The following is a 26,445-nucleotide window of genomic DNA, read 5'->3' on the forward strand; positions in this document are numbered from 1 at the left end:
AAAAGTGAAGCACTGTGAACACTTTCTGGATCCACTGTTTACAAACTGAATAATAATCCAGTGTAGTATTGAAAGCTCTGGGGTGGATTTAAATGGAAACATTCCTAACAGTCAAACTATTACTTCTGATATATCATTTTTTTTGTGATGGCATTAAAATATATTTTTTTAAAAACTGGGGCATGCTGTGGTGGCGCAGCTGGTTAGCACGCCCCACGTTTGGAGGCCTTAGTCCTCGACGCGGACGTCGCGGGTTTGACTCCCGGTCCCGATGACCTTTGCCGCATGTCTTCCCCCCTCTCCTCACCCTCCTTCCTGTCTGCCTACAGTCGAAAAAATACAAGCCACTAGCGCCGCAAAAACTCTTCGGAGAAAAAAAAAACTAACTGGAAACTGAAGTAACTTGCCTCCTGACTGTAAATCAAGTGAAAGAACTGAGCCAGCAGTGTAAAATCTAAATGAACAAAGCATGATTAGTTCAATGTAAGTTAAACAGCGAATTCATTGCTCTTACTTAACATTTGCTTAAATATTCTGGATAGCTGAAGCCTCTTAAAAGCACCATGATAAGCCTGCTTATGCTAAAAGTTTGAGATCTTTTCATCTCATCAGTTCCAATAAAATCAGCAGAAATCAAGTGGAGCTGCTCTGTGACACAGACGAGTACAGATGATGGTGTCAGGTAGAGAATCAAGTGCTGCAGGTGGGATTTTCATTTGCTGGAAGCCATGATCTTCATGTACTGGAGGGCGCTGTGCGCTGCGTCGTTGTGGGCGTTGCTGCAGGAGATGCCGGTGCCGTGGCACACGGTGACGGGGGAGGTGGACAGCTCTGCCAGGCACTGGTACTGACCGTTCACCGTCAGCTCATCTGCAAAACACCGATACTTTTAAAAAGGAGAGCTGATGTGTCTTCTATTGTCAGGAGTCATCAGATGTTACCTGAAATCAAACTGTATGCACAAAGGCATGCAAAAGTATTCATATACTTTAACTTTTTCAAATTTAGACACACCTAACAACAGACTCCAATGCATTTAACTAAGGAGGGAAAGACATGATGAAGAGAGGAAGAAAAGAAACTTAGACACACTTAGACAATAGGGATTGTCTCATACTTCCCTCATACTCATATATATATATATATATATATAAATAAAATAAAAATTATCCGTTACTTTAGGGGTTGATTCAAATACATAAAGGAGAGAACATTTCATTTTTTCTGTTCTTCAAATTAAATAGATTTTCCATCTTCAAGAACTCCTAGAAAAAAAACATTTTAATCTAGGAAAACGTGAAATGATAATTTTTGTATTCTGGCTGGAACAGCCAGTGGGAATGGGATAGAGATGGAAGAAAATTAAATACATTTTCTTATAGACCAGATTAGATGTGGATATCCCACCTATGTCAAAGTATGTGACCTCAAAGCCTTGCTCTTTGGAGAGATCTAGCAGCATCTGAATGTAGTCAGTGCTGGGAATGCTCAGAGGGTTTCTCCTGAGTAGAGAGATCTTCTCTGCTGCGGAGTTTCTGATGTTCTCAAAGCAAACGGTCGGATTAGGGGTCTAAAAAGATGAAGTCCAAAAAAAAGTTTAAATTGATTTTCAATTTTAACAAAAACGTATGGCAAAAAGTCAAAATAAATAATATAAAAAACTACAGCAGACCCATGTGATCTCAGAGGATCCCGATAAACTCTGAAGCTTCGCCACCATTTTCTCTGCTGCTTCCTTTTTTGCTGCTTTTTTGGTGTTTCCAACTCCTGCAACGTAAAACTAAGCCTCAGAAGAATCCCATCAAACAAATGAAAGAAAAAAACAAGTAAAATTGGAATAGAAATAAATAACAGCAAAAACAGCACACCCTGTTCTGTGAGCGACTCCAGTCTACAGATTATTGTGAACTCTTTTCGGTGTGGCGGCCCGCACTCTGTTAAAATAATGTACTCAGGAACACGCCATCTTCTCTGCAACGCCAGGGCCTGAAACAACAAACAAAACAAAATCCATGTTTAATTCAATATCACGTTCAGATCATAAGTCTGCCGGACGGCTTCTTAGTACCTACACATGGTGGCACGCAGAAATCTGAGATCCTTGTAAAAGTAATTGAGGGAGTACAATAAGATTACCTTTTCACAAACAAATGGCAAAAAAGCCAAGTTATGCTATGTTTATTAAACATTCGCTTTTTCATACAAAAGTAAATGTGGACTACAGAGACTGTAGTACTGATTGTTTGTTGCATTTCCCATATAAAAAGGTCAAATAAAGAGATTTCTGATAGATGAAACCAAAAACATTCATGCTTTTACACACTTTAACCAAGCTCCAAATGTCAGAACAGGAAAAAAATATTCTGGGAGCATCACTAGTTTAGTTTGACTAATTTGTAGTTTCATCGGGGCAGCAAAGAAGGCCGTGATGATGCTACAGCTCTACATGATGTCTTAACTGAACAATTAAAGATCTTGAAGCTAAGTAAACATGCTGCTGACATTTGAAGAGCAGAAAGGCGGCACACCTGCAGCAGGCCCACGGGGTTGTTTGGTTCTGCTATGATGCCATTAGTGTTGGACCTCCCAGGAACGGCCCTGTTGGACGCAACATCGCAGACATCATGACATCGGTCTGACAAATTAACACCCCAGGGAATCACGTTTTATTAATCATCTTACTAATGAGTTTATAAATGTACAAAAATTGAAGGTTGGATTTTACCAACATTGTTAAGTCTGAGAATCATCTACTGCGGTAAGAGATGAATTTATTTTCAAGTGTTTTACAAACTAGATTTGAAAATTAAGTGTGGAGACTTTCTGTAAACGATAAATCCAACAGTCTATAGATGGAAAATAATGTTCTCAGATTAATAGTTTGTAGATGATCAGTAAAAACACAATTCAAATATACTTATCTTTATTTTACTTCAAAACATTTTGCTAAGAATAATCTTTTATTTTTCCACATTCTAGACCCAGTAAGTATATTTCATTTCCCTTTTTTCTTAAGTTTATTTCAGTAGGAAAGCCCTTTATACTTTAGATAAATATCAATTAGTTCACGATTTGTCAAGCTCTACTCACCCACTTTCAGAGTCAATGTTCAAAATTTTCAGTGCGGCCTCTGCAGCCTGCTGCTTAGCTGCCTTTTTGCTGGATCCCTGACCTGTAAAAGCAGAAACATTTATTATATTGCACAAATGATAGAACAGATTCACATTATGTGAAACTGTGTTTCACATAATGTCAACTTCAACCCTTAAGGACCAAAACACAGGCTTAAAAAAACTTTGCAGTGAAAGCATGTGTCAATGTTTCTTTTCTTTCTCTATGTAAGAAGCTCTACTTGGTGTCCAGTTTCACTTCTATGACTTTTTTATTTTATTATTCCACCTACTATGTTTGGATGTCCATCTCTTTTCTAGATTCAACTATTTTTATATATCGAAATCCCTTATGGGTTAAGTTAGGATAAATATTTACAATACAGTAGAGGGTTCTATAAGTTTCAAGATTTTAAAAAAAATTATATATATATATTTAGAACTTTCAACACTACACTGGATTTTTCTGTAATAAATACTGATTCTAAACAGCATAATTTGTGATCCATGATATCTTAATTTAGATATACTGGGTTTAAATACTTCATTTTGATGCCCAAGAACCAGAAGGGAAACATGATATAAAGTATGTGACCTGGTTCTTGATTTTTGGTTACGTCATTAACTTGGGGAAAAAAAAGACTCATTAAAAAAACCAAATCTAATAGAAAGTACAGACCTAACTTTGAAAACCTGAAGGTATAATTGCAGTATCAGCTTAAAAAACATACATTTATTTCCCTCACAATTATACATTATTTATATGTTAGTCAATGACATTAAATCCCAACATGAACAAATCTGTGCAGGTACATTTGAGAGACACTGTTGAGAGCTTACTGCTGCACACCTGTACATTTAACGCCTCCTATTGTCACGCTGAAGACGAAGCTGGGCTGATGTGCCTCTCCTTCTGCATTCTCCATCACAAACACGGGGAGATCACCACTAACGACTCCATGTTCATACAGGATTTGTATGGGTGTCTTCCAGGAGCCCGTCCTCAGTGGTTCTGGTGTGTTCAGGCTGTTCAACACGGAAACAGAAAATCATCGGCTTTGACTTTACAAGAAATGAAATGCATGGAAAAAAATAATGAAGAAGCAGTCATCGACAGAGCTCAGTTGTCTTGTTTTGGGATCTGAAACGGAGTTAAAACCTAATACTGCTCTTTTATATTGCTTAGTGATGGTTTTTGCCATTTTCTTATTACACATGAGAGGAATTTGGCAATGTTATGCCTATTTAGTTTTGCTGTTGTTTCATGCAGGGTTTTAGAGAAAGGCCTTCTGCAGGTGCAGCTGGTTGGCCTGGTTGCTGCCTGCTTATCAGGAACAGCCACATATGCATCTCTCTCTCCAAAACACGATTTATACACAAAGTAATAAAAAACAGTTTTGCAGGAAAAAGTCGAACATAGAAACTATGTTGAATTGAGAACCTAGATCTTTTAAATTTGTAAGATAAGTTCATGTTTAAAAGTAAGAGAGGAAAAAAATAAAACACTCACCTTCTGTCAGGAGTAGCTGGTGACTGATATGCTTGTTCAGACATGTTTATGGTATAAGCTTGTTCTGCTATCAGAAGCACTGTGAGACAGAATTACAGGTTGGATTTACCTGTACGTTTTTGAATCTGACATGTCACGTTATGATTATTAAGACCACTGCACAAAGTTATCACATCCAAATACTTGATTGCGAAGTCTCATTATAACCCATACTTGACAAGAAAAAAAAAAAGCTAGTATTTGTATCATTTGCTGAAAATTATCAGCGAACAGCTACTCATATTGTAATAATTTCACAGGCTAAGCTGTAAGTGTTCAGCTGAAATCCCACCACCGTTTAATCAGCAGGAAGATTTATCGTCTGCAGCAGTTTCCTCCTCTTAGATGCAAAGCCATCATCGCTTTGCATCTAAATAATCGTTAGGAAAAGGATCAAATCATTGCTAAAGAAACAGAAATCTTTACAGAGAGATGTCCAGGTGGAGTGACGAGGGAAATCATTGGTTTGACGATGAAAGCACCGAGTTAGGGGTATTTTAGGGCTTGTTGAAAGATATTGATACCCTCACACGAAGTTGATTAAATTTTCCTCGGTGACCTGCACCTGGACAACCCGGCCAACAACCAGAATGTAGAGAACGTCACAGAAAAGCGAATAAAATGGTTTCCATGAAAAGCGGGGGGGGGAAAGCTTAACATAATAGATTTAGGACACTTTCAAAAGTACAATAACAACTGTAACTCACATGCATGCACGCTTCCGGATTTAATTGGGATTAAACGAAAAAAATATATACTAAAACCTCTAAAATTGCATTGTGACTGAAGAAAGATGCGGCGTTCTGACTACCTCTTTCATCCCCGGCTTTCTTAAAGGGCCAGCGCAGCGATATTGTAGGAGAAACTACAACCTAAAGATCCCTCCGCTGTTTCTTAGACATTTGTTTATTTTTCTTACATCACTAGTTAGACTGCCAGATCATAAAAGCTAACAACTAAAGACTCTTTATGGTAAGGAGAAAAATACAAATCGTATCAACATCCGGGTCAACTACAACCACAAAATGGTTTGGAAAATGCCTATCGCCCCCTACAGGTAGAGACTTGGTTTGGTTGGAATCGCATAACCGCATTTACTCAAATTTTGTTGGAAGATATGCGAAAGCAAACCTTGGGAAAATCCCACTAGTGCCACTGAAACTTACTTAGGGTTCATGAGGCCCTTACAATCATGCGAGGCATGAACAGAAATCTATTTATTTATTTGTTTTTTTTAGTTTGTGGTGACGAATTCAGCAATCAAATCAAATGCAATACTCAATTCAGGGAAGCCCAGGTTTCAGTTTCCACATCACAAAAACCTGGCCTTATAACGGCTGTATAGTTGTTGTTTTTTTATGGACACCAAAAAGTAACTGGTCATTTTCTTTCTTTAGGATCATTTTATTTCATAATTTCACATTTTTGTTGTTTTCAGTTGTTTTGTTGTGCAACAGATGTTTTAGAGTGCTTTACATGGCCATTTATAATTCAAATGAAGTGTCATAATATTCACAAGAAAGGCAGCAGGAACCTTGTCTACTAATATATCCCTTGAAAAAGTGTATTAAATTAGCAAGAGTATTTATGTCAGAATAAATCATGTCTATAATTGTGTAGACATTTGTGGTGGGAACTCCAATCACACATTGGAGCTCAAGTTAATAAAAATGCAAAAACCCCGAGGTAAATGGGAGATCTTGTCAAGAACAAACGGAAAACTAAGGAAAAAAGTTGGAGCACTGATATGCTGGCTTCTTTGTGATACTTTGAATATAATGTTAATTTTTATACAAGTTGCTGGAAAACATCATGGAATGTATTATACATGATAATAAAACAAAAAAAAATTATATACATTACTATGAACGCAAATAAAAGATATGAGAAATTGCAAGATCTAAAATAATTACAAGAGCACAGAAAATATGATGAAATGGTTATATATATAAAAAAAGGTTGAGAGTAGGACTTTATTAATACCATTTGAAGAGCTATAACTCGAAAGAGATTCCTACAAAAGAACGGATAAATCTGTTTCTTCAAAACTCAGGATCTGATTCAAAATTGTAAACTGTCAGTGAAACAAAAAAAAATAATAATCCAGCGTGTCTCAGGAATTGTCTTTGGTAAGCGCTCCAATTTCGGGTGGGCGTTTCTCAGGGACAGGGAAGACCACCCTCTTTCGGAGAGAGAAGGCTGGTTGAGGCATTTGCTTTCTCCTCCGACTAAAGTCGGTCATCCCGCTAACATCGAAGTTCACTTTTGTGAGAATGGAGACAAGGTCAATCCTCCTGGGAAAACATGAGATTCTTCAGTTAGATTTAAAAAGTAAAAGTACTCAAAGATCAGCTTGGGTCAGAGCTATTACCGTATATGGTTATCACCATTAATGATAATTTAATTGAACAAGTTAAACATTTATTTTCTAGAGATTTTACAAATGACAACAGAAATTAGCACTTTATGTCGCTGTGTGTAATAAACTATGATTCTCTCTTTTGAATCATATTAATAAAGCATATTAATTTTTAAGTTACAATCATATTTTTGAGATGCACTTGCAAGTGAGTTCTCTCCACCACTAAATCAGTAGCAGCAGATGTCAATGTGCATTACTAACCGTGGCACACACTTGATGAGGTTTTTGCACAACGACTGGATATACCAGGTGCCACAGAATTTATCTCTGAAGGAGGCATGATCAGGAACCGTGGACATGCCCACCAGCAAGTCAGCTATGACTGGGCTCCTCAGATCTGCAATTTTCGCATCAGCAAAAATTCGGGTTGTTTCGTCTTCAATGCCGTCTGGTTGGACTGGATACTGTTCTTTGCAGCCTTGACAGGCCTGGATGAAAAGCATCTTGGGTTTTTCAATTAAGGACGGGCACTTCTCTCCATCGATGCACTCTATCAGCAATTTGATCTCAACAAGTTTGCCATCTACACCATACACTTTACCCTCCATGCCATGACTGAGAATACAGCACACCAGGCTGTCGTACTGGCTGTGGTCCTGTTGGCCGATGCGGGTAAACAAACTTTTTATTTGATCCGCATTATAGTCTACGTGTATGTCCACCTCATAGCCCAACCATCCAAATACTTCTTTCAGAGCATCTGAAAGGAATACAAATAGATGGAAACGGTTGTAAATACAGTGAGTCTGAAAAAAAAAAAACACACACACACAAGGGATTTCATTAGAAGGTAATCACACATAAACTTACCTCTGTCAAACTTGGTTCCCTCTCGATTTCTTAATGTATTTGTTAAATTTTTGTACGACTCAGAGAAATCAAAGTTGTCCACTATCAAACAGATTCCTCTCTTCCCAGTCATTGGATAATCACACAGAACCTACAAGGAGAAATCCACAAAGAATAATAACTAAATTCAAGGCACTTTACAGTACAACATTTTACATTTGAAAAATAAAAAACAAATAGAATCAAATTACAGAACTACAAACAAATATGCAACACATTTTTTCTCACTGTCTGGAGTTTAATCAGATCAAACATCTATTGTTTTAGGTAATTATGAATTACCTAAATTATTTATATTAGTAAAATGTCACAATAACGTCAAAAAGAGTAGGTCAGAGGCTTATTTCTTAATGTCTTCAAAATCACAAGTTTCCATACATTTCATCAATATTTGGTAGCTTTCCATTTGAACGGTATGACTTAATCAAATTTTTTGGGTTTCCATACTTCACAGTTAGAATGGTACAAGCATCCCCATTTTTCCTTCAAATGCAACGATTGTCATTTTCGCCAAAAGGTTCCACTTTAGTTTCATCAGAATACAGGACATGTCTCCAAAAATGAAGATATTTGTTCCTATGTGCAGTGCAAATCTTACTTTTTTATGTTTCTTTTAGAGTAATGTCTTCCTTCTCGCCGAGCGGCCTTTCAGCCCATGTCAGTAAAGGTCACATTTCACTCTGGATAATGACACTATTTTACCAGCTTCAATCAGCATCTACACAACGTCTTCGGCTTTTGTTCTAGGGTTGATCTGTGAATTTTGGGCCAAAACACTTTCTTCTCTAGGACACAGCACCCGTCTCCTTCCTGAGCGTTATGATGTTTGGACATTTCCATTACGTCTCTACTTTCGCATAACTGTTTGAATTAGGGAAGCATCAACAAAATTGGCCGGCCAATAAATCAACCCCAATTTCCTTAACTTTGGGAGATAAGTGATCAACCAACAATTATATGAGAAACCCCTCTCATCTACATCCACAAAGATCTAAAAAATAAAATAAAATCAGCCACAGTCTCCATTTGCTCTCCGGTGAAAGAGAGCTAACTGGCAGACCTTCCCATCAGGCCTCGTCTGCACGTGTGGTTAACAATAGTCAGTCACCCCATTGTTGCCAACTTAGCAACTTCTCAGACAAAAAAAAAAAGTTTATCAGCCAAAATGGCAAGGTCAGGCTTTTAAAGATTGATAATTAGCCATAAAACTCCAATCGCTGCACCCCTAATTTGATCAGATAAATGCAGCATCTCTGAGCATCTGGAAGACTGGTGCAGCTCTACAACTCTCTTCCTGATATCTTGACTCATATATTTTCCCATCGTGCCGAACAATAAAGCAGTGTGTTCAAGGTGTTTCCTTAAAATACATCCACAGGAATGCCTCCTCTCAGTTAACCAAATCTGAAATTTCCAAAGTCATCATCTGGTCTTTCCCTCCTTTTTAAAAAAAGATAGTAATAATTCTGTATGGTAACTTGTGATTTTAAAGACTTTAATAAATAAATCTCTGATATTTTGCTTCTCTAATTGTGGTATTCAGCAAATATAGATAATTTTGGCCATTCTAACTGACCAACAATTAGAGAAGTGAAAAAATGTGCGTCTTCTTATGTGGTGCATGTAAACCTCTGTAAGAAGGAAGGAAAGGAGCCAGAGAATGATGGAAGGACAAAGAGAAAGGAAGTAAGGAAAGTAACATTTTAGACTGTAGGACAGGAAATAAAATTGTAAACTTGGAAAATACTTGAACCAAATTTCAGCCAGATTGAGCAGGCCCTGTTTACTTGAGCATTTATTTTAGAAGGTAAAGGAAGAATAAATGTACAAACCTCATCATTTTCTTGAGACTCTGGGTTGTTCTTTTCTGTATTCACTGTATCCAAAGAAGCCATTTCCCCTTTTGTGAAAAAAGTGTGGAACAGAAGTAAATGTTAATAATAAAGACTGTTAAAAACGGTCTTCTACCTTGGCTAATATCTAGGATATAGATGAAGATAAGATAGATAAGAGTTCAGGAAAACTAGGTAAAATGCATCAGTTTTAATAAAGTAGCACTGGAAAAACTTATATAAAAAAAAAATGAATAAATAAATAAATACCATTTGTGGAGTTGGATGGATTCATGGAGGGCTGCTGAAAAATTACATTGAAATAAAATTTAATGAATTAAAGAAAAAATTGATATATATATTTACTGTCTAATAACTCAGAAGCTTTCTGGTAACTTACCGAAAGAAGTTGTGGAGCTTAAAAAAAAAAAAAAAAGGTAAAATTGGACTAAAGTGTCACAAAATGATTAAGTAATAGCAACAATTTAGAAAATAAACCAGTTAATAAGATGACTTACTCTCATCTCCCTGGAAATCAGTTCTGGAGGAAGGTTTCGGGGTCTTATAAATGGAAAAAATATATATATTATTTTGTAAAGATAGCCAAGTGTCAAAATTCTGGAGTGTAGCAAAATAACAGATGTTTAATCTTTAATAGATGATTTACCTGGCTTGGTTTAACAGTCGAAGGTGACGACTCTGGATGCCAAATTTCTGAAAGAAAACAAACAAAAAAAATCTTGTTCTGGGAACTGAAGCAAGCTTTTGATGGTGTAAGTATATTTACAGATGTGTTTTTCATTTAATGAGGTCCAACTTCTCTTTCCCCTCCTCTATAAAAGTGCAGTCTAGTAAAAAACTTCTTTTGGCCCGATGAATGTGTATAATGTAACATTCGTCATGACAGAGGGTTTAACAACTGTTTGTGCAGTCCTTAAACTTTGCATGCATAACAAACACCCTACATTATTTAAATAATGAAATATTTAAAGTATTAATGCGTGGGGTTTGAAATAGAAGGTCATGTTCCTCATTTGGTGGATATCTGTGATTATAAATGGGTTACCTTTCCTAAAGAGACGAATCTCTTCATTCAGCACAGGACACACCGACTTAAATATGGTCTCCAGATACTCGAGACTAGATTCATTTATGAGGTCCATGTGCTCCATCTCCAGGAAGACTCCCAGTGTAGTCTGCAGAGTAAAGAATGCTTATAGTTAAACTTGCAGTGTAGTGCAAATGTTTCAAACAATTTCTGATTTCATGAACATCCGTGTGGATATTTCTTCCAACAAGCCTTCAAATGTTAAAAAGGAGAAGATGAGAATAAAAGAAAACAGATGAGGTTCACTCCCGGATGAACCTCATCTGGGAGTGAAAACATCCAACACTTGACACAGTAAGAACAAAGGAAGAATCCCTCAACCTTTTGCTCAAGTCTTCTTCTTGGGATGTCCTTTAGCAAGAACTTCATGTTTCCGAGCTCCTCCTCCGTAATTTGTTCTGACAGGCGATACAGCAGCTTCCTGAAGCAAGTGTGATTGTGCGAGATCGTAGAAAAGAGTCAACATTTTTCAATAATACACATTCCTGATTAAAATCTTCAGACTGAAAAAGAACTTATTCTTGGCTCTTAACTTCTGGTGGAAATTGCTAAAAATTAGAGAACTATTTGGAAACAGAAAAGCAATTTAAAAACATCAACTTTAGTAGTTTTTTGTACACATTTTCAGGCAAAAATATTTCTACAAAAAATGACAATAATGTGAGGAATATTCTTTTTGACAATTGGTTACAACTTTGTGTTTTGTTTAATTTAATTGATATTACTGTGAATGTCACATTAAAGGAAATTTAAATAAACTTAAAATCCAAATTATTATTCTTTAATTTAAAAACCTAATTTTGCATAATGGGTATTACAAAAAAAATCCATTTTATTTCCAAGAGAAATGTAAAGTTTTGGATGTTTTTTGTTTATGTCATTTTCTGTCCAGGATCCCAAAATAATTTTTTCAATTTCAAAAGGTTTCCAAAACTCTAATTTGGTACAAGGACTTTATATTTATTTCAAAACAAAAAATAAAGTTTTACAAATCCTAAACACACCGCTAAGCCTGACTACTGATCCAGCAGCATAGCAATGGGTAATTGTTTAATCCTTTTATTTTTTTGATAGTTAAATCAATCTCTGATTTAAAATTTATTAAAAAAAACAAAACTTATATTACTTAAATCTAGACGGAACTACTCTAAACTAAACGCAGATCGTTTCCAGTAGTTTGGAAATTTGATGAATCTCCCTAAAAATGTTTGGTGATGAATAGCAAAGGACGTTTAACAGTTCTAAGCAGTTGCGAAACTGTTAAGACGTCTCTTGTAAAACAAGCAAAAGAGCAGTTGTGCAAGTCTTTCTCTTGCAAAACTGCTTCTTCCCCAGATGATTGCTATCAAAAGAACAAGGAAATCAAAGTAGGAAAGACAAAGGGGGAAGAAATTACTTCTTTCCCTTTTTCACAAGAAAGAAAATTTTAAAAAAATGTCAAAATGTACCTTCAGCTGTATGTTCCATGTGAGAAAAACAACAGATGTCTTATTAGCAAAATGAGTTTTATAAAGCCTAAACAGTTGGGAATTACGTTTGTAAAATATCTGATACATCGTTTCCAACTCGATAAATGTTTTCCTCTTATTTTTGTTCTACTGCAATAAAATATTGACTTTTTTTAAAGGTATTTTATTCATTTTTAGTAAGGGTATCAAAGGTAGTGAAAATTGTGGTAAGTTTTTTTTTTTTTTAAGTACTTTGAAGCAGGAAGACAATTGTCCAACAATCAGGAGAAAAACACATTCTTATAGGGCTGCATCAATTTATTTGTGTCAATTTCCTTAGTTCTGGGAGATCGGTGATTGACTGAAAACTTAAACGTGAAGCCAATCTTATCCGCCAATTTTTTCTGCCTCAGATAAGGTCTAAAAAGTAAATAATTCAAAAAATAAACCACTGTCCTCTTTATGAGAGAAGCTTGACTGATATAGACGGGCCCACCAGGTACTGTCTGCATATTTGCAGCTGACAATAGTCACCCCGCTGTTACCAACTCAGTAACTTTCTTGCTATATTTTGCAACTTTTCAGACAAAAAAACACTGGTATCAGCCAAAATTGGAATCGGCAGGTCAGGCTCTTTAAAGATTGGTGATTGGCCAGAAGACTGCAATCCTACATTTTTGATTTCGGTTCAACTCTTAAATCCACTTAAACCAATAACAAAATCTTATTTTACTGTTATGAAAGCCCACCTGTAGGGTGAGATGAGGGTGCTGGGTGAGGGCAAAGAAAGTTTAATGTTCTGCAAAATAACAGGTCGCTGGATGGTGAGAAGGAGCTCAACCAGGAGCTGTGGGTTTCCAGCCGACAGACGGTCTTCTTTCATGAGTAAGGAGAAGAGGTTGCTGGCACCATCCAGAGAGACTGGTTTTCTGCTCAAGATGTCAGTGCACAGAAAAGACAGTGCTTCCACCTCATCAGTGGACAAGGATTTACCCACTTCAAGTAGAGCCTTTTGGAAATCCATTACCTGTCAATTAAAAAAAAAATGGTTTAGATGTCAAGTTTTTACAGAGTAAAGTCATTACAGACACTTGAGGATTTTTTTTGTGCCTTTCAGGGGTAAACTTGCTGGTGTGCTTTGGATCAGTCTCCTACTCCATGAAACAAATATGCCTTAACTTACAGTTAAATTTGTTTGGACGTTCTCATGTGTGACAGGTCAATGTTTTTGTAACTCACCGTAAGAATCTAAACTCATGATTCCCCACACATAGAAGATTGTTGTAATTTTGATGAAAATACAAAATTCAGTGTCTCAGAAAAATCATAGCATATTGAAAGAAAGTCAAGTGGAGGAGCAGTCATAACTTCAGCCTGATTGTCAAGATAAATCCTTTAAAAAAAAAAAAAAGGATTTTTTAAAGGATCCTTTTAAAAAAATCCTTTAAAAAATCCTTTAAATGCACAGACGCATCCCATGCAAGGGGTATAAATGTCCTGAACAAGACAACATCAGAAGCGTCTTACCTGGGCTAAGAAGAAACAGAACTGGATTGCTGTTTTCTTTAAGCAAAATTGCAAGAAGACTTGAAATATTTCACTCTATGTGGTAAATCTATGCAATATGTAGGTTTCTCTTTCTGAAATGAGCTATAAAAAATATGAATTTTCAAAATATAAAAACATTTTTAGTTGTACTTGTATAGCCCTGGAGCATCCAAATAAGTAAGTACGGATCTTGATTCAGGAGAGTCTCACTAAAGTCATTTCATTTTATTATCTTTGCTATAATTAATCTAAAAGGGTCGATTTTGGTTAAGTGCAAATCAAATTATTTTTTTGCCACGGTAAAAACAGATTGATATAGATAGATGTATCAATAAAGAATAGAGCACTGAAGGAGCATACTATTTCTTTCTGAAAGCCTTTAGACATGTCAGTACATGTTTAGGAGAGCAGAGAAAAATACTTCCTTATAACTTGCTCTAAAAATGTACCTATGCAAATCTGATTCATGTATTTAAGACGAGGGCATTTTTTGAATGAGTTTTATTTGTTAACATATATACACTCAAACACATATACTTAAATGGACGGAACTTACAAAACACTTTTCCAATTATTGTTGACCTCTCAAAGGGCTTTACACTAGAGTCACATTTACCCATTCGCACTCACAAACACACATGCATTTATACCAGATCGGTAGACAATTGCACACCGACACGTGGCAGGAGGAAGCTGGAATTCAACCTACAATCTTTCACAAGATGACTACTCTACCCACAAAGCCACAGCCTTTTATTTTAAAAGATTTATCTGTTTTTTGTGCAATAGACCTACATAGAAAAGTGCTCATTTGTGAAATGTAAGAGAAATTGTGGTGTGCATTTTTATTCACCCCTCTTTATTCAGACACCCCTCATCTATTGCACCAATTTGCATTCCAAAATCACCAAACTAATAAATAGTGTCCATCTGTGAACTATAAATACAGCTGTCTCTGCCTCAGAGATTGAAAACCTGCTTACCATAAGGCATAAACAGCCAGCATGTGGAAGAAGTTGATTTCATCAGCATCCATGATGGAAAACTGACATTGAACATCACCCTAAACACACTTTCCCCACTGTGAAACAACGTGATTCTACAGTAGGGACAAGAAAACTGATCAGAGTGAATGAAAGAAGGATGGAACTAAATGAAAACTAAAAGCATTCCTACAAAAAGAAAAAGAAGACACAAAGATAACAACAACCCTAAATACGCAGCCTGAGTTGCAGTGCAATGCTATAAATCAAAGAATAGCTCTGTTAAAATCCAGGCCTAAATCCACTTGATTCATGATGTGTTTAAAGACACTCTCCATTCATTCTGAATAAACTTGAGCCAGGATTCAATGAAAAAATTAATCAAATTAAAGTGCATTTGTATTATTAATATAAATGCACAGCATACCTTTCAGTCTTTTACTTGTAAAACATGTATCATATTCCTGTTACTTCAGAAAAAATGTGAACGTTTGTGGTTGTAATGTGACAATACATAGAAAACACTCGAGAGTAAAAGTCCTTCTACAACAAACTGTGAATTACACCTAAATTGAAACAGTTGTAATGATTTAGAAAGATTTTGAGATCATTCCACCACTTAGTGCTCCTTTAATGCTCCCCCAGACTCTTTATAGCATTACACTATTTTCTATTATGTAATAAATCAAGTTCTGTGAATCACATGATTTAGGTCAAATGCCTAAACACGGCTTTGTTGAAATTTCCTGTTTCAACAAAGCGCCACAGAGTTAAATGAAAGTGAAACAAATCGTCGGCCTGCTGACAATTCATGGCCTGCTGCTGAACAAGAGCAAGCCATGAAAATATTAAGATATAAAATACCTGAAATGCTACATTGATGAGTCACTTCTGACAGAAAATAAAGAAATACAGTTTTAAGTCCACACATTCTCCCTGGAAACGTCTTGTCAACATGTGCTAATCAACTTTCACCACAAAGATAATCACTTAAATACAAAAAAAAGTCTCCTCATTGAAAACTTAGCTTAGAATGGTCAAACAGCTAGAATTATAAATCTCGAGGAAAGAGGACACAACACAGCAGCCAGATCACCAAGGTGACCACTGGTGTTTATTTGTACAAATTTATCACCCAGTAAAACAATCCCTTTTACACCTTTAATGCCTTTCATTCCATTTATTCATTCTTTGTAATTATAAAAGCTCTGTTCCTATCCAAAGAAAATAAAAATCTAAATGTTATAACTTTACTTTTTTAACCATGCTGTTCAATTTTTGCCAAGGAAATGATCACAACTTCCTCGAGCTAAAAACCTGGAAACGACTGAAAAATGTAAGTTTGAAAATGATTATGTATGCTGTAAAAAAAAATCAGAAATATTAAGGTTTTAAAAGCCAAATATATGGAAGCATAACACACAAGAAGTTGCCTATGACTGTGTAAACAAAACCATGCAGGATAAACGTGATTAAAATAGCGTACAATTGATTAAACAGAATAATTTACTTCCAAGTTCAGTACACTGAGCATATTATTGTTTCATGTAAAGTGGTTAAATGTGAAAGTAGAAATAGTTTCCTCAATAATTTATGCGTCACTGTCTTCTCCCTTAATTGTTTATATGGTAGATAAAAACATTCCCAACACTAAGTGACGATACCCGGTTAGCTGACTCATACGAGGAAAAGAAACGTTCAAACCAGGTATAGGAAACGTTTACTTGTTTTTAAACACGAATAAAGATGGGTGATTAATTAAAATAAATATTAATTAAAATATTATATATATCCTCCAGCAAGGACAATTCAAATATGGTTCCTCCTAAATATTTTTGTGGGGAACCACCTATAAGTCCAACTTAGAAGATCTTTTGACGTTATTTAAAATAAAAGAAGTTCAACCCATTGGGATCGTTTTCTTTTTCTAAATACTTCCTATGAACCAAGCTACATTTTGTCAGTCTGTCTTTCTCCAATATTTACACAGAAACAGGGATCAGAACCAGGAAAATAACGTGTAACAACATGTAAATCAGCAATGTATCATTAACACTCAAAGTACGAAATAACGATAAACAAGACGCCGTCATACCATGTAGACGAGTTGTCTCCTGGTTTGTGAAAGAAAAGTTCACTTCAGCATAATGTAGTAGCTCCGAGCCGACGAAGGAGACAGAAATGCGAGCTAAAAGTTCAGAACTTATATGAGATGTTGAACCAGCCCACCAACGGAAGCTGAGAAGAAAGTAAATGTAAAGCTTGAGCGAATTTCAGAACTTTTTTCCGACAGCGCCCCCTGCTGCAGTAACAAACAAATAAACAAAATAAATAAGTACATAAATTAATAAATGCATAAACACACCAATAATAATAATAATAATAATAATAATAATAATAATAATAATAATAATAAATTATTTATTACCTCCACCTCCACATTTTTTTTACTTAATCTCAAATTGCACACAGTCTTTTCACATTAAGGATAACTGGAAACATTATTAGCATTGGAGCAAGTAAAGAAATCCTTGTTCTGTTTTGTACCTCCATGATAAGGAATGTTTTTCAGTACTTTAATACCACCAATCTGTCTATTGCTGAAAACTATTAACTGCTTCATCATTTGAAAATTTTCTCTAAGTTTGTTGGCCACTCTGTCCAAAAAAACAGTGTAATGTGGTGAGATTATCCAACATCACCTCTAACCCTAAACTGTGACCCAGGAATGTAGACTGTTACTATGAAGTCAAAGTAACAGGCCTCTGAATTGAGTTTGACATGTGCCATATATTGCATTGTACTTTGTTATATCAGTATGCCAAATTTTAAACAATAATTTCACCTCCCTGCAAAAGTCATGCTTTATACAGAACACTGAACATCCAGACTTTGCCGTCTTCAGGCAGATGTCAAAATTTTTTCATAATACTCAATAAAAAAAAATAGATTTGGCTCAAATGTGTGATAAGCTATAATTAGCAAAACACAGACAAATCATCCTAAAACATGTTCAGGATACAGTAGTATCCTGGTAAAATTTGACAATTATTATAGATGAGAATAAATAACTTACATCTGAACTGTACAAGCAAATGTAATTTTTTTTATTAGTTTTTTTCTTAGCCAATAAAAAATCCTCCAAAATGTATATACACAGACAAACATTTACATAAAAAAGAACTTGGTTTTACATTTTTGAGCTAAATATTTAATTGTCCATATAAAAAAGTAACAACATTAAGGAATGTAAAAGAATAATATTAATATCCATACAACATTTTCTTTTAACTGATGACAGGGGCATCACAAAGAAGGGCTGAAATAAAGACAAAAGCTGCCCAGCTGGAACCCTCAGAGACATTTGTGTTGTGTTTTATTTGGGTTCGGTCTTCAGTCTGGTGATGTGTCCTCTGCGTCTCACTCTGACTGTGAGCTTTGTCCAGGAGTTAGCTCTCGAGCTGTTGAACCTGAAGGACTCTGTAAACGACAAACACAGAGTGAAAGTTGCAACATGCATCACTCTCATGTAAATGGTTTTATACAAATAAATTTACTGAAACAATTTAATTAGGTAACTAAAGAGAAATTTACAGTCTAGGTAATTGTGCTTTCAACATAAATGGTGGAATGAAGCCAGAGAGAACAGTGAATCGTGGTGGAGGATGTTAAAAGCTCACGGTAAGTCCCAAAACTTTGCTAGACCTAATGTAATGGAAATTCTATCGTTGTTGGCAGACATTCTAGTACTGTTCAAGTTTCCTTCTATGACATAACACTTTCAGAAGACATATGGGGTTTTCCAAATTCTCAAATTCAGATGGCCTGTGTACAAACATCACTACAAGGATATCAGGAATTGATTCAGAAGCAGTCAAAGTGTTTTTCATGAGTATTAAATTGAATTGAATTTCTTTTTTTTAAATATTTTGTCATATGTTCTTCCATGGCAAAACATGGTGAGAGACGTTTTATGTTGTGGGGATTTTCTTAAGCAGGGAGAAGGAGGCTGGTCAGGCATGATGGATGGAGCTAAATTCAGTTCAATTCAATTCTAAAACAACTTACATACTCCCTAAAGGGAACTAACTGCTGTCATAACTCACATCATTCAAGTATCTTCAAAGAGTTGCTGTGGACTGTGATGAGCAGGAAGAATCTATTTTGGTGTAAAACTCCAGCCCTTGCAGTCCAGTGGCTATCTTGCAAGTTACAAATATGTCATCGCTAAGAAATACTTCAGTCAAATGATTAGGTTATGCACAGGACTTTGCAGAACTTGACTGCATGCTGTGAGTATCCAGCTTTTTCATTCAGTCTGTTCCAGACCAGGGGCACATCTAAGCATTGCAGGACCCAGCTCTCAAGGACTACAGTTTGACACCCATACATAAAATCCCAATAAAATCAACATTTGTGATTGTAATGTGATCCAGTATAAAAAATGTAAGCCATATAAATACTTTTTTAACCCCTTAACCTGCAACGGAACGCCCTCCTGCCGTTTTTCCATTGTATTTTCCAGGGACACTGTAGGCACCTATTGGCAGCTACCACAAAAACACAAGCTATATGGTGTTTTCTTTTACTTTGTTGTGAATTAATAAACACATTTATTTCTCATAATTCAAATGTCTTCTAGAACAGGTACAAAAATTAAATGTCCCCTTTGTTCAAAGAAGCTTGTAGAAGTGTGAAGTGTCAAAAACATTTTTTTTAATGTTTCTTAGGCCTGTAATTCAGGGGTGGATCAGGTGAAAGAAGAATAAAAAGAACATGTTTACAGAGTAGCATGGTGGTGGTCAAGTATGCTTTGCTTCCTCTGCAACTGGAAACCTGCAAAGTTCATAGGGGAATATGGATTCTAACAAGTGTCAGGAAGTCCTGGTAGAAAAGGAAACTGAAGCTTGGGTGTCATGGGGCCTTCAAGTTGTTTTCAATTGAGTGTCATTATTTTTAAAATGTCTTTTCCTTTTGTTCTGGGCTTGATACACACATTTTTACGCATTTTCAGTGAAACTATATGTTCATGTGTGACACACATAATCTGTCTTTACTGAATGTTATGATGGCCAGGATCTGCTGTTTATATACATAGTTTGAAAAAATTAATTCTACAGCAATGTAACAGTTTCTCATTATCTGGGCCTTCCCAAATTGTTTAAAGGCATAGCAAACAGTTAACTTTATGTAGAGTTTGTAAACTTCTGATTTCCCAGTAAAAACTAAAATCTCTTATTTTAAGATACACCTTCATCCATTTTCCTCAAGCAGTACAAGTTTGATGTCAGAAAATAGGAAACATTAACTTAAACCTATCAGAGATTTATCTTTAGTATTATTCATGTTTTATTTTAAAAAGACATATTTATGAACAAGTAATACTTCTAAATATACAACAATTTAACATTTTGAATATTAATACATATTTTTTAAATTCAATAACATTGTACTTTGACTCCCAGTGACCTTATATTTTCTTTAATGTTTTAATTGCTATAAATATAGTGAGCTCTTTTAACTAAAGTGGACCTTTGGAAATATACATTTTATTTAATTATTATCTTTGTATTTTTTTTAAAGAGTAAGCATTTCATTTTCAGTGGCGTTTTGATGCTTAGTCCCCTTTAGTTTTGTTTTTTTCTTTTACTATACAAATTATAGATCCGTTAATTGAAAACTAATGAAATATGCGCACTTACTGTCAGTAATCAGGGAGTGCACAGAGGTGATGTGTCTCCTCCCCATGCCGTGGCTCCTGGACATCACGCATTCCACGTAGATCTCCCAAAAGACCCGGGCCAGGTCCCAGAACAGCGCCGCGTGTTTCCCGTCCTCTGAGGACCGGAGGGTCCCCATCAGGTCCCAGAAGGCGGGGACCGTGTCGGCTATCCTCGGAGACCGCATGTCTAGCAGCAGAGCCGAGGAGGAGTCCCAGCACTGCGGGTCGGCCCGGTGGGCCGTCAGCGGGTCCACCTGCGGCGGCTTGTGGCCCCGCAGCGGGACCGCTGACATGCAGGTCAGAACAAACACAATGGCCAGGGTCAGGTTAAAGAGAACCGGGACCATTTCCTCTGGACCAAACGCAGATAATCTGACACCTGTCCGATAGTGTTTTCTGTCGGACAAAATAATTAATTACTTTTAAAGAAGAAAAAACGTTTAAATGACACAATTCAAAAATTTTACAAGAATAAAAGATAAAAGATATATTTTTGTTTACTCCTTCATAAAGTTCATTTCAATTATAATCCAACAGATGTTATCCAAATAAAAAAATTACTTACCTCTTGTTCTGGCGTGGCAGTCTGGGCTCTAGCTTTGATGGGAGTTTGATACATACCTGTTTTAATATTTGGTGACGTCACTACAATCCCTCCTTCTCAAATGGTGGCTCCTGACGTTATTAATTATGCCTTTTTTCATAGATAGACACATAGATGTTCACTTTCTCTAACTGACTGTAGCTTTATTGCAAAGCAAAATGGGCAAGAATTTCAGTGTCTTTATGTGGAAAAACTAGTAGAAACAAGTCCTGAGGCAAGGAAGGGACCACCAAATGATAAACATTGCAATAACATGAAATGTGATAAGTTGGAGATATCTAACTATTCCTGGGGTTAGAAACCCAAACCAAATTTAGCCCATATCAAAAATACTGTAGTTTTGTGAATGGAACTTCGATTTAGTAGAGCTTTATGGCATTATTCTGCTTAATGTAAACCAAGAAACCAAGATTTTTTTTCTGCGGAAAACATAAGTAGTCTAACCTCACAAGATGTTCTGTCATTTGTAAAACAAACTCATCTCTAAATAATGTTTCAGAAAGTGGTAAATGATTTTGTTTTCTATGCTTTTACTGAAATGTCACATGCATACCTTATCTCAAATGTAATTATTTTCACAGTGAGGGGCCGACACTAAATGTACTGGATGGATGTCTTACTCACTCATTCATTCCTCTGATGATGCATAGAAGTTGGCTTCACAACATTTCCACTGCCAAGGATGAATTCTAACTTTTAAATGAGGAACATTACATGCCGAAAAACAAAATGTGATGTTAAGAGGCATCTAGAAATGAACTAACATGAACTCTATTTTCATTTGTTTCCCCCTGTGTATTATTTTATTAGTCATATCAAATTATCTGAAGTCAAAACTATTTCCACTTCCGGTCACTCAATGTGTTAAAAAAGTCTTGAGTTGCACAGATAAAGCACAAGTTATTGTCTAATTCTCTCATTTATAGCACTAGATGCATTACTCTCTGTTCAGAAGTTTACATAAAGATATCAAAAATATTAATGTAGATACCTTTTGCAATTGCAGTGATTTCTTTTGAACTTTCCTTTTTCCAGGGTTGGCTGATCATACAACATACAGCTGCAGTGATGTAAAGAATTTAATTGCATTAGTATAATATGATTGTAGATATTTTTTGGTAAATGTCTTTTAGATGAAACTTAACCATACACCCCTAATAATATTTGCTCAAAGTTCTCCACCACATTCTTTTTGTAGATCATTTTATCATAGAGTTCATTTATTAGTTATTTACTTGTATTCCTGTCACAGACTTTCACTTTGGGATCACTGTTTAGTTGAAACACCCAACTATGTCCAAATTTCAGATAATTTAAATTTTTTAAAGAAAAAAATGTGTCTTACCCATGGAAGCAATAACTGAGATGGACAGAGTGGAGTTACAGGATGAGCTGCTACTTACTATTACTATTGTCCCACGTGTCTTCCATTGTTGTGTTTTTGATAATTAATTCACATATGTAACATTTTGAGTTTAAGCTGTCTTTTAGTTGCAACGGACTTGTGACACTTAGATGCACATATTGAATTTGATAAAGATCACGGCAGCTTTCAGATCAACCTTTTATCAGGTAAGAGAGCTTGTCAACAGAAAGCTAACTGTCGAGAGACACTGAAGAGTAAACCACGACTGTTTTTGTCTGGTGCTTATCTAGTTCTTGTGCGGTCATTGCATGTCTTGTTTTAAAGATTTATTTTTAAATGTCACCAGCTTTTAATTACTTTTTTTTTTTACCATGTGTAGGTAATGCCTGAAGTTTGTTGTTCAGCAATCAGATATTGAAATTACTTAAATCAGTCAATATTGGTTTATTAAGGTAACTTTCAATAAAAGATAAGTAAAAATGCAAAAATCTATACTTTTTTCTGTTCCACATTAAACTGAACATGTAATATTTTACTGAAACCAATAACACTGAAAAATCCAAAACATAAAAAGGACTCTGTTGGCTACTTTGTTAGGACACAAAACTGACAACCCCAATTTAACTTTCGTCTTTTTAAGTTATGTAATTCCTAAAAAGATAGAATAAAATATACCCTGCACCCCAAAATGATGTGTAAATTATTACAACTATATCAGATGCACAAAAACATAACCACAGCTCAGATAAAATTAGTCAGTAGTTTATTAATGGGTCCAACTGTACATGATGCAGTGAGAGAGGGACACCAGACGATGAGCAACATGGAGGATCACAACAATGCCAGTGCTTTTGGCAGCACTGGCACACCAACTATCAGCTGGACTGGAAATGATGAAGGACTTGCATGTTGAAACTGTTCTGGCCTCGCTATGCGCAGGCACCACACAGTTCGCTTGTGTGTCTGATTAAAAATTTTAAACAGCATGAAAATAAATAAATAAATAAATAAATAACAGACGAGAAATGACTTACATTTCCACAAATGTAAAAGGGCGCTCTCTTGCTTTACGCTGGAAATGTGGATTTAATTTTTTTTTATTGTTTTGAATTTTTAGTTTATGCTCACCCACAGTTCGAAGCAAAATGAAACAAGATGTTGGAGAGGCCAGATAGAAAAGAGTAATCAGCTGAGTTTTTTTTTTTTGTAATTCCATGTCTACATTGATGTCACTATTATCCATACTTTTTGTGCAATATCTCTCTTTGCATAGTAAATAAAAGTTAAATGTTCTGGTTGTCGACATGCTCCTATCTTTTGTAGCATATTTTTCTTGCAGATTTTTTGGGGGAATCCCATATAGAATTATAAGCCCACTACAGTGATTGCATGCATGCAGCTTTATCAGAAGAGCCAAACTTGATTCCTACTCAGTGGTTTATGAGAGCAAAAAAGGCTAATGCCAGCAAGGTGGGTGCTGATGAGGACCTGCCTGGGCAGGCAAAGGCCTGCGTGGACAGACTTCATGCCCTCACCAGTGGGGGTTGGGGAGGCACCACTGGCTGCAGACAGAGTGGGAGGGAAAGTGCTCTGTGTGCAACAACATCCATCTGTTCAGGTGATTGATTCTTTGGCTTTTGAGTCACCATTAGCATTGCTTCATTAGGGGGGAGGTCTTTCCAGACCTGATTGCAGTCTGGATCCCTCTAGAGCTGCATGTTTCTCCTCTGTCTGGCCCAAATCCTACAAGCCTGTCTTGGATTTTATTTCAGTTATGTCTGCTGTAAAACATGCTAAGATAGAAAAAGGAAGCAGCTGAGGTCATTGTGAAATAAGCAGTCGATTAAAAACCCGAACTCCTTATTGGTGTGTCATTTTATGTGTTTTTCTTTGTTAGTTGGTCTGCATTGTCCTCACATGCAGCACCTAAAAGAGGAAATTGAGCTTAAACTGGTTTTCCAGTGTGTTTGGTTTTTAACGAGGCTTTCTCCTGCAATAGATAAGTCATTTTTTTTGTCTTTGTATGTTTTAATGCGCTATATTCATAGCTTTGTTAGCCATGCTGAGCCCTAAAGAAAGGGCTTTTCATGCCAAGGAGGGCCAGCAAGCAGCACACCTTGTGTGTAAAGTCATGCCAGGTGAGAGGATGGTGTGGATTCCACCTGAACGCTTGTGCACTGGCACTAAATGGAGAAGTTGGAAGGGAAAGGAAGTTACATGTGGAGTTGAAAAGGCTGCAATTTTAATGTCACTACAATGGAAATTGTTAAAATGTCCACTATGTCTTTTTCAAGTAAATCTAATGCCAAAAAAGTCAGCAGCAGTAAGTGCAGTCCAGCTGTCAGGTAGCCAACTAAGGAAGCCTCGGAGGAGTCCGTCTTCGACTGTCGCCTCTCCTTGAGTTAAATGGCCTGGGCGTTGGGGTCGTAACGCCGCTTCTTCACATTTCTTGTATGGAGATAAGAAAACAGCAGTCAGTGTAATCCACAAACATTTCTGCAACACATTTAATGCAACGTGGACAGGCAACCGCACTCATCTCTGCAGCTTACAGTGCTGCTAATATCGCATTTTCAAAAAAAACAAAAAACATTTGGAAGCAGCTATATTAAAAAAATACTATAACAAGCACTGTTACAGTATCAAAGTGAGGAGAGGCTTGTCCATGTTGACCAGTTCAGCCTCGACTGCAAACAGACAGAAGTACCTATGGTCACTGACCTTTAGGTGTCAATTTAAGATGAAGTAAAGGCTGCAGATTTTATGCTAGAGTAATATTATTCATACCTCTTGATCTGGTTCCTATGTTGCAAAGTAAGAAATGTTTTACAAAAAGAAATTGAAAAGTGCTGTAAATAAAATTAAGGGAAATTTTTTGCCTTCAGAAATTCCTTAATAAGTTTTTTTTTTTTTTTAAAGTTTAAAGTTGCTTTCAGTCCAATCTGACTGGGATAGAGTTATTTTGCAAAGAGGGACTAAAAGAATTGTTGCTGTAATTGTAACAAAAGATAATTCTACAAAGTATTAACTCATCAGGATAGACAATAATTTTTTGCCACAATTTCTTCCAATTGTATTTGTTTTAAAAACATCTTACTGTTTCATCTTCAAGCGGTATGAATTCTTTTGCGATAAATTGTATTTTTAAGGCATCAAACACTGAATATATTAATTCCTAATCCCAGACTAGTAATCTCCACTTTTAAGTGGAAAATAAATAACCCATGCTGATTTCTGAGTATGAACTTCTTCTGTTTTGCCTTTTTTGCAGACAAGTGCTGACTGGATTGTGTCCTTGCAACATCAGCTGCCACAGGGAGGTGTGGGAGACTCATTACCAGTTTGGATGGGAAAGACATTGTTCCACTCAAAACGAAACCATCAAGGAGGAAGGAACTAACATAAAATATACTCTATGGAGGAGGGAGAGAGGAGACAACCACAAGAACAACGATGACAGCAACGGCAGCAGCAACAATAACTACTACCAAAGAACGGTGGGACAACACTCAGCACGACAACAGGAGTGATGCATAACCTCCCCGTACTGTGGCTTGCTGTGGGGCTTCTATCACCCTGTCATGCACCTTTTCCAATAGTAAGCCAGCTCAGGGTGGCACTATTGCTGTGCGTGGTTCATGCAGTGCAGTGCGCCGTGTCTGTACCAGGTCTGTGAAGCAGGCAGCAATGGCAGCTGGTGTGGTCGGGTCCGAGCCTTGCCATCCAGGTGGGTGTGGCCAGCCATGCCACAAAGGCTGCAGGCAACAAAAAGGTCCTGGCTTCTCTCTCTGTGCATTTCTCTGTGTCTGTGCTGTCGCTCTCACCACTCCGTTTAAAAGGCTCAGCCTCAAAACAGTGACGGGTCGGGAGAAAAATCATGGAAGTGACGAGAGGACGACAAAGT

The 26,445-nt window shown here is 36.4% G+C and overlaps 4 protein-coding genes across 9 annotated transcripts in view; all 4 read right to left on the reverse strand.

The window, feature by feature from the left end:
• Nucleotides 1-482: 482 nt before the first annotated feature.
• On the reverse strand, nucleotides 483-5,677 carry prkra (protein kinase, interferon-inducible double stranded RNA dependent activator). 3 transcript variants are annotated; one of them, XM_028022636.1, is made up of 9 exons: nucleotides 5,471-5,677; nucleotides 4,621-4,699; nucleotides 3,961-4,136; nucleotides 3,091-3,172; nucleotides 2,529-2,598; nucleotides 1,869-1,986; nucleotides 1,673-1,767; nucleotides 1,408-1,570; nucleotides 483-870 (listed from the first exon to the last, which is right to left on the reverse strand). In XM_028022636.1, exons 2-9 carry the CDS (start codon nucleotides 4,662-4,664, stop codon nucleotides 713-715), a joined length of 906 nt encoding a protein of 301 aa, XP_027878437.1. In that variant the 5' UTR covers nucleotides 4,665-4,699; nucleotides 5,471-5,677; the 3' UTR covers nucleotides 483-712. The 3 variants fall into 3 exon arrangements, with proteins under 3 accessions (XP_027878437.1, XP_027878438.1, XP_027878436.1); XM_028022637.1 differs by having other exon boundaries at nucleotides 5,424-5,677; XM_028022635.1 differs by having other exon boundaries at nucleotides 5,367-5,677.
• Nucleotides 5,678-6,051: 374 nt separating this feature from the next.
• Nucleotides 6,052-17,086, reverse strand: casp10 (caspase 10, apoptosis-related cysteine peptidase). 2 transcript variants are annotated; one of them, XM_028022634.1, is made up of 12 exons: nucleotides 16,945-17,086; nucleotides 13,068-13,345; nucleotides 11,192-11,291; nucleotides 10,829-10,958; nucleotides 10,430-10,476; nucleotides 10,281-10,323; nucleotides 10,163-10,179; nucleotides 10,033-10,063; nucleotides 9,763-9,830; nucleotides 7,892-8,021; nucleotides 7,283-7,781; nucleotides 6,052-6,953 (listed from the first exon to the last, which is right to left on the reverse strand). In XM_028022634.1, the coding sequence occupies exons 1-12, from the start codon at nucleotides 16,945-16,947 to the stop codon at nucleotides 6,773-6,775; spliced, it is 1,527 nt and encodes a 508-aa protein (XP_027878435.1). In that variant the 5' UTR covers nucleotides 16,948-17,086; the 3' UTR covers nucleotides 6,052-6,772. The 2 variants fall into 2 exon arrangements, with proteins under 2 accessions (XP_027878435.1, XP_027878434.1); XM_028022633.1 differs by having other exon boundaries at nucleotides 10,033-10,066.
• A 965-nt stretch (nucleotides 17,087-18,051) lies between these two features.
• Nucleotides 18,052-20,920, reverse strand: LOC114148851 (protein FAM237A). Its single transcript, XM_028024336.1, has 2 exons — nucleotides 20,552-20,920; nucleotides 18,052-18,329 (listed from the first exon to the last, which is right to left on the reverse strand). The coding sequence occupies exons 1-2, from the start codon at nucleotides 20,916-20,918 to the stop codon at nucleotides 18,226-18,228; spliced, it is 471 nt and encodes a 156-aa protein (XP_027880137.1). The 5' UTR covers nucleotides 20,919-20,920; the 3' UTR covers nucleotides 18,052-18,225.
• A 2,367-nt stretch (nucleotides 20,921-23,287) lies between these two features.
• The window catches only part of adam23b (ADAM metallopeptidase domain 23b), a 29,586-nt gene continuing 26,428 nt past the window's right edge, over nucleotides 23,288-26,445 (reverse strand). For 2 of the 3 annotated variants that reach the window (XM_028022813.1, XM_028022811.1), the window contains exon 26: nucleotides 23,288-24,989. In XM_028022813.1, the coding sequence (XP_027878614.1) occupies nucleotides 24,944-24,989 (46 nt within the window). In that variant the 3' untranslated portion in view covers nucleotides 23,288-24,943. The remainder of the gene's footprint in view (nucleotides 24,990-26,445) is intronic. The other variant, XM_028022815.1, reaches the window with a different exon arrangement.

Source organism: Xiphophorus couchianus, chromosome 7 (genome assembly GCF_001444195.1).
Source record: "Xiphophorus couchianus chromosome 7, X_couchianus-1.0, whole genome shotgun sequence".
In the NCBI taxonomy this organism is placed as follows: domain Eukaryota; kingdom Metazoa; phylum Chordata; class Actinopteri; order Cyprinodontiformes; family Poeciliidae; genus Xiphophorus; species Xiphophorus couchianus.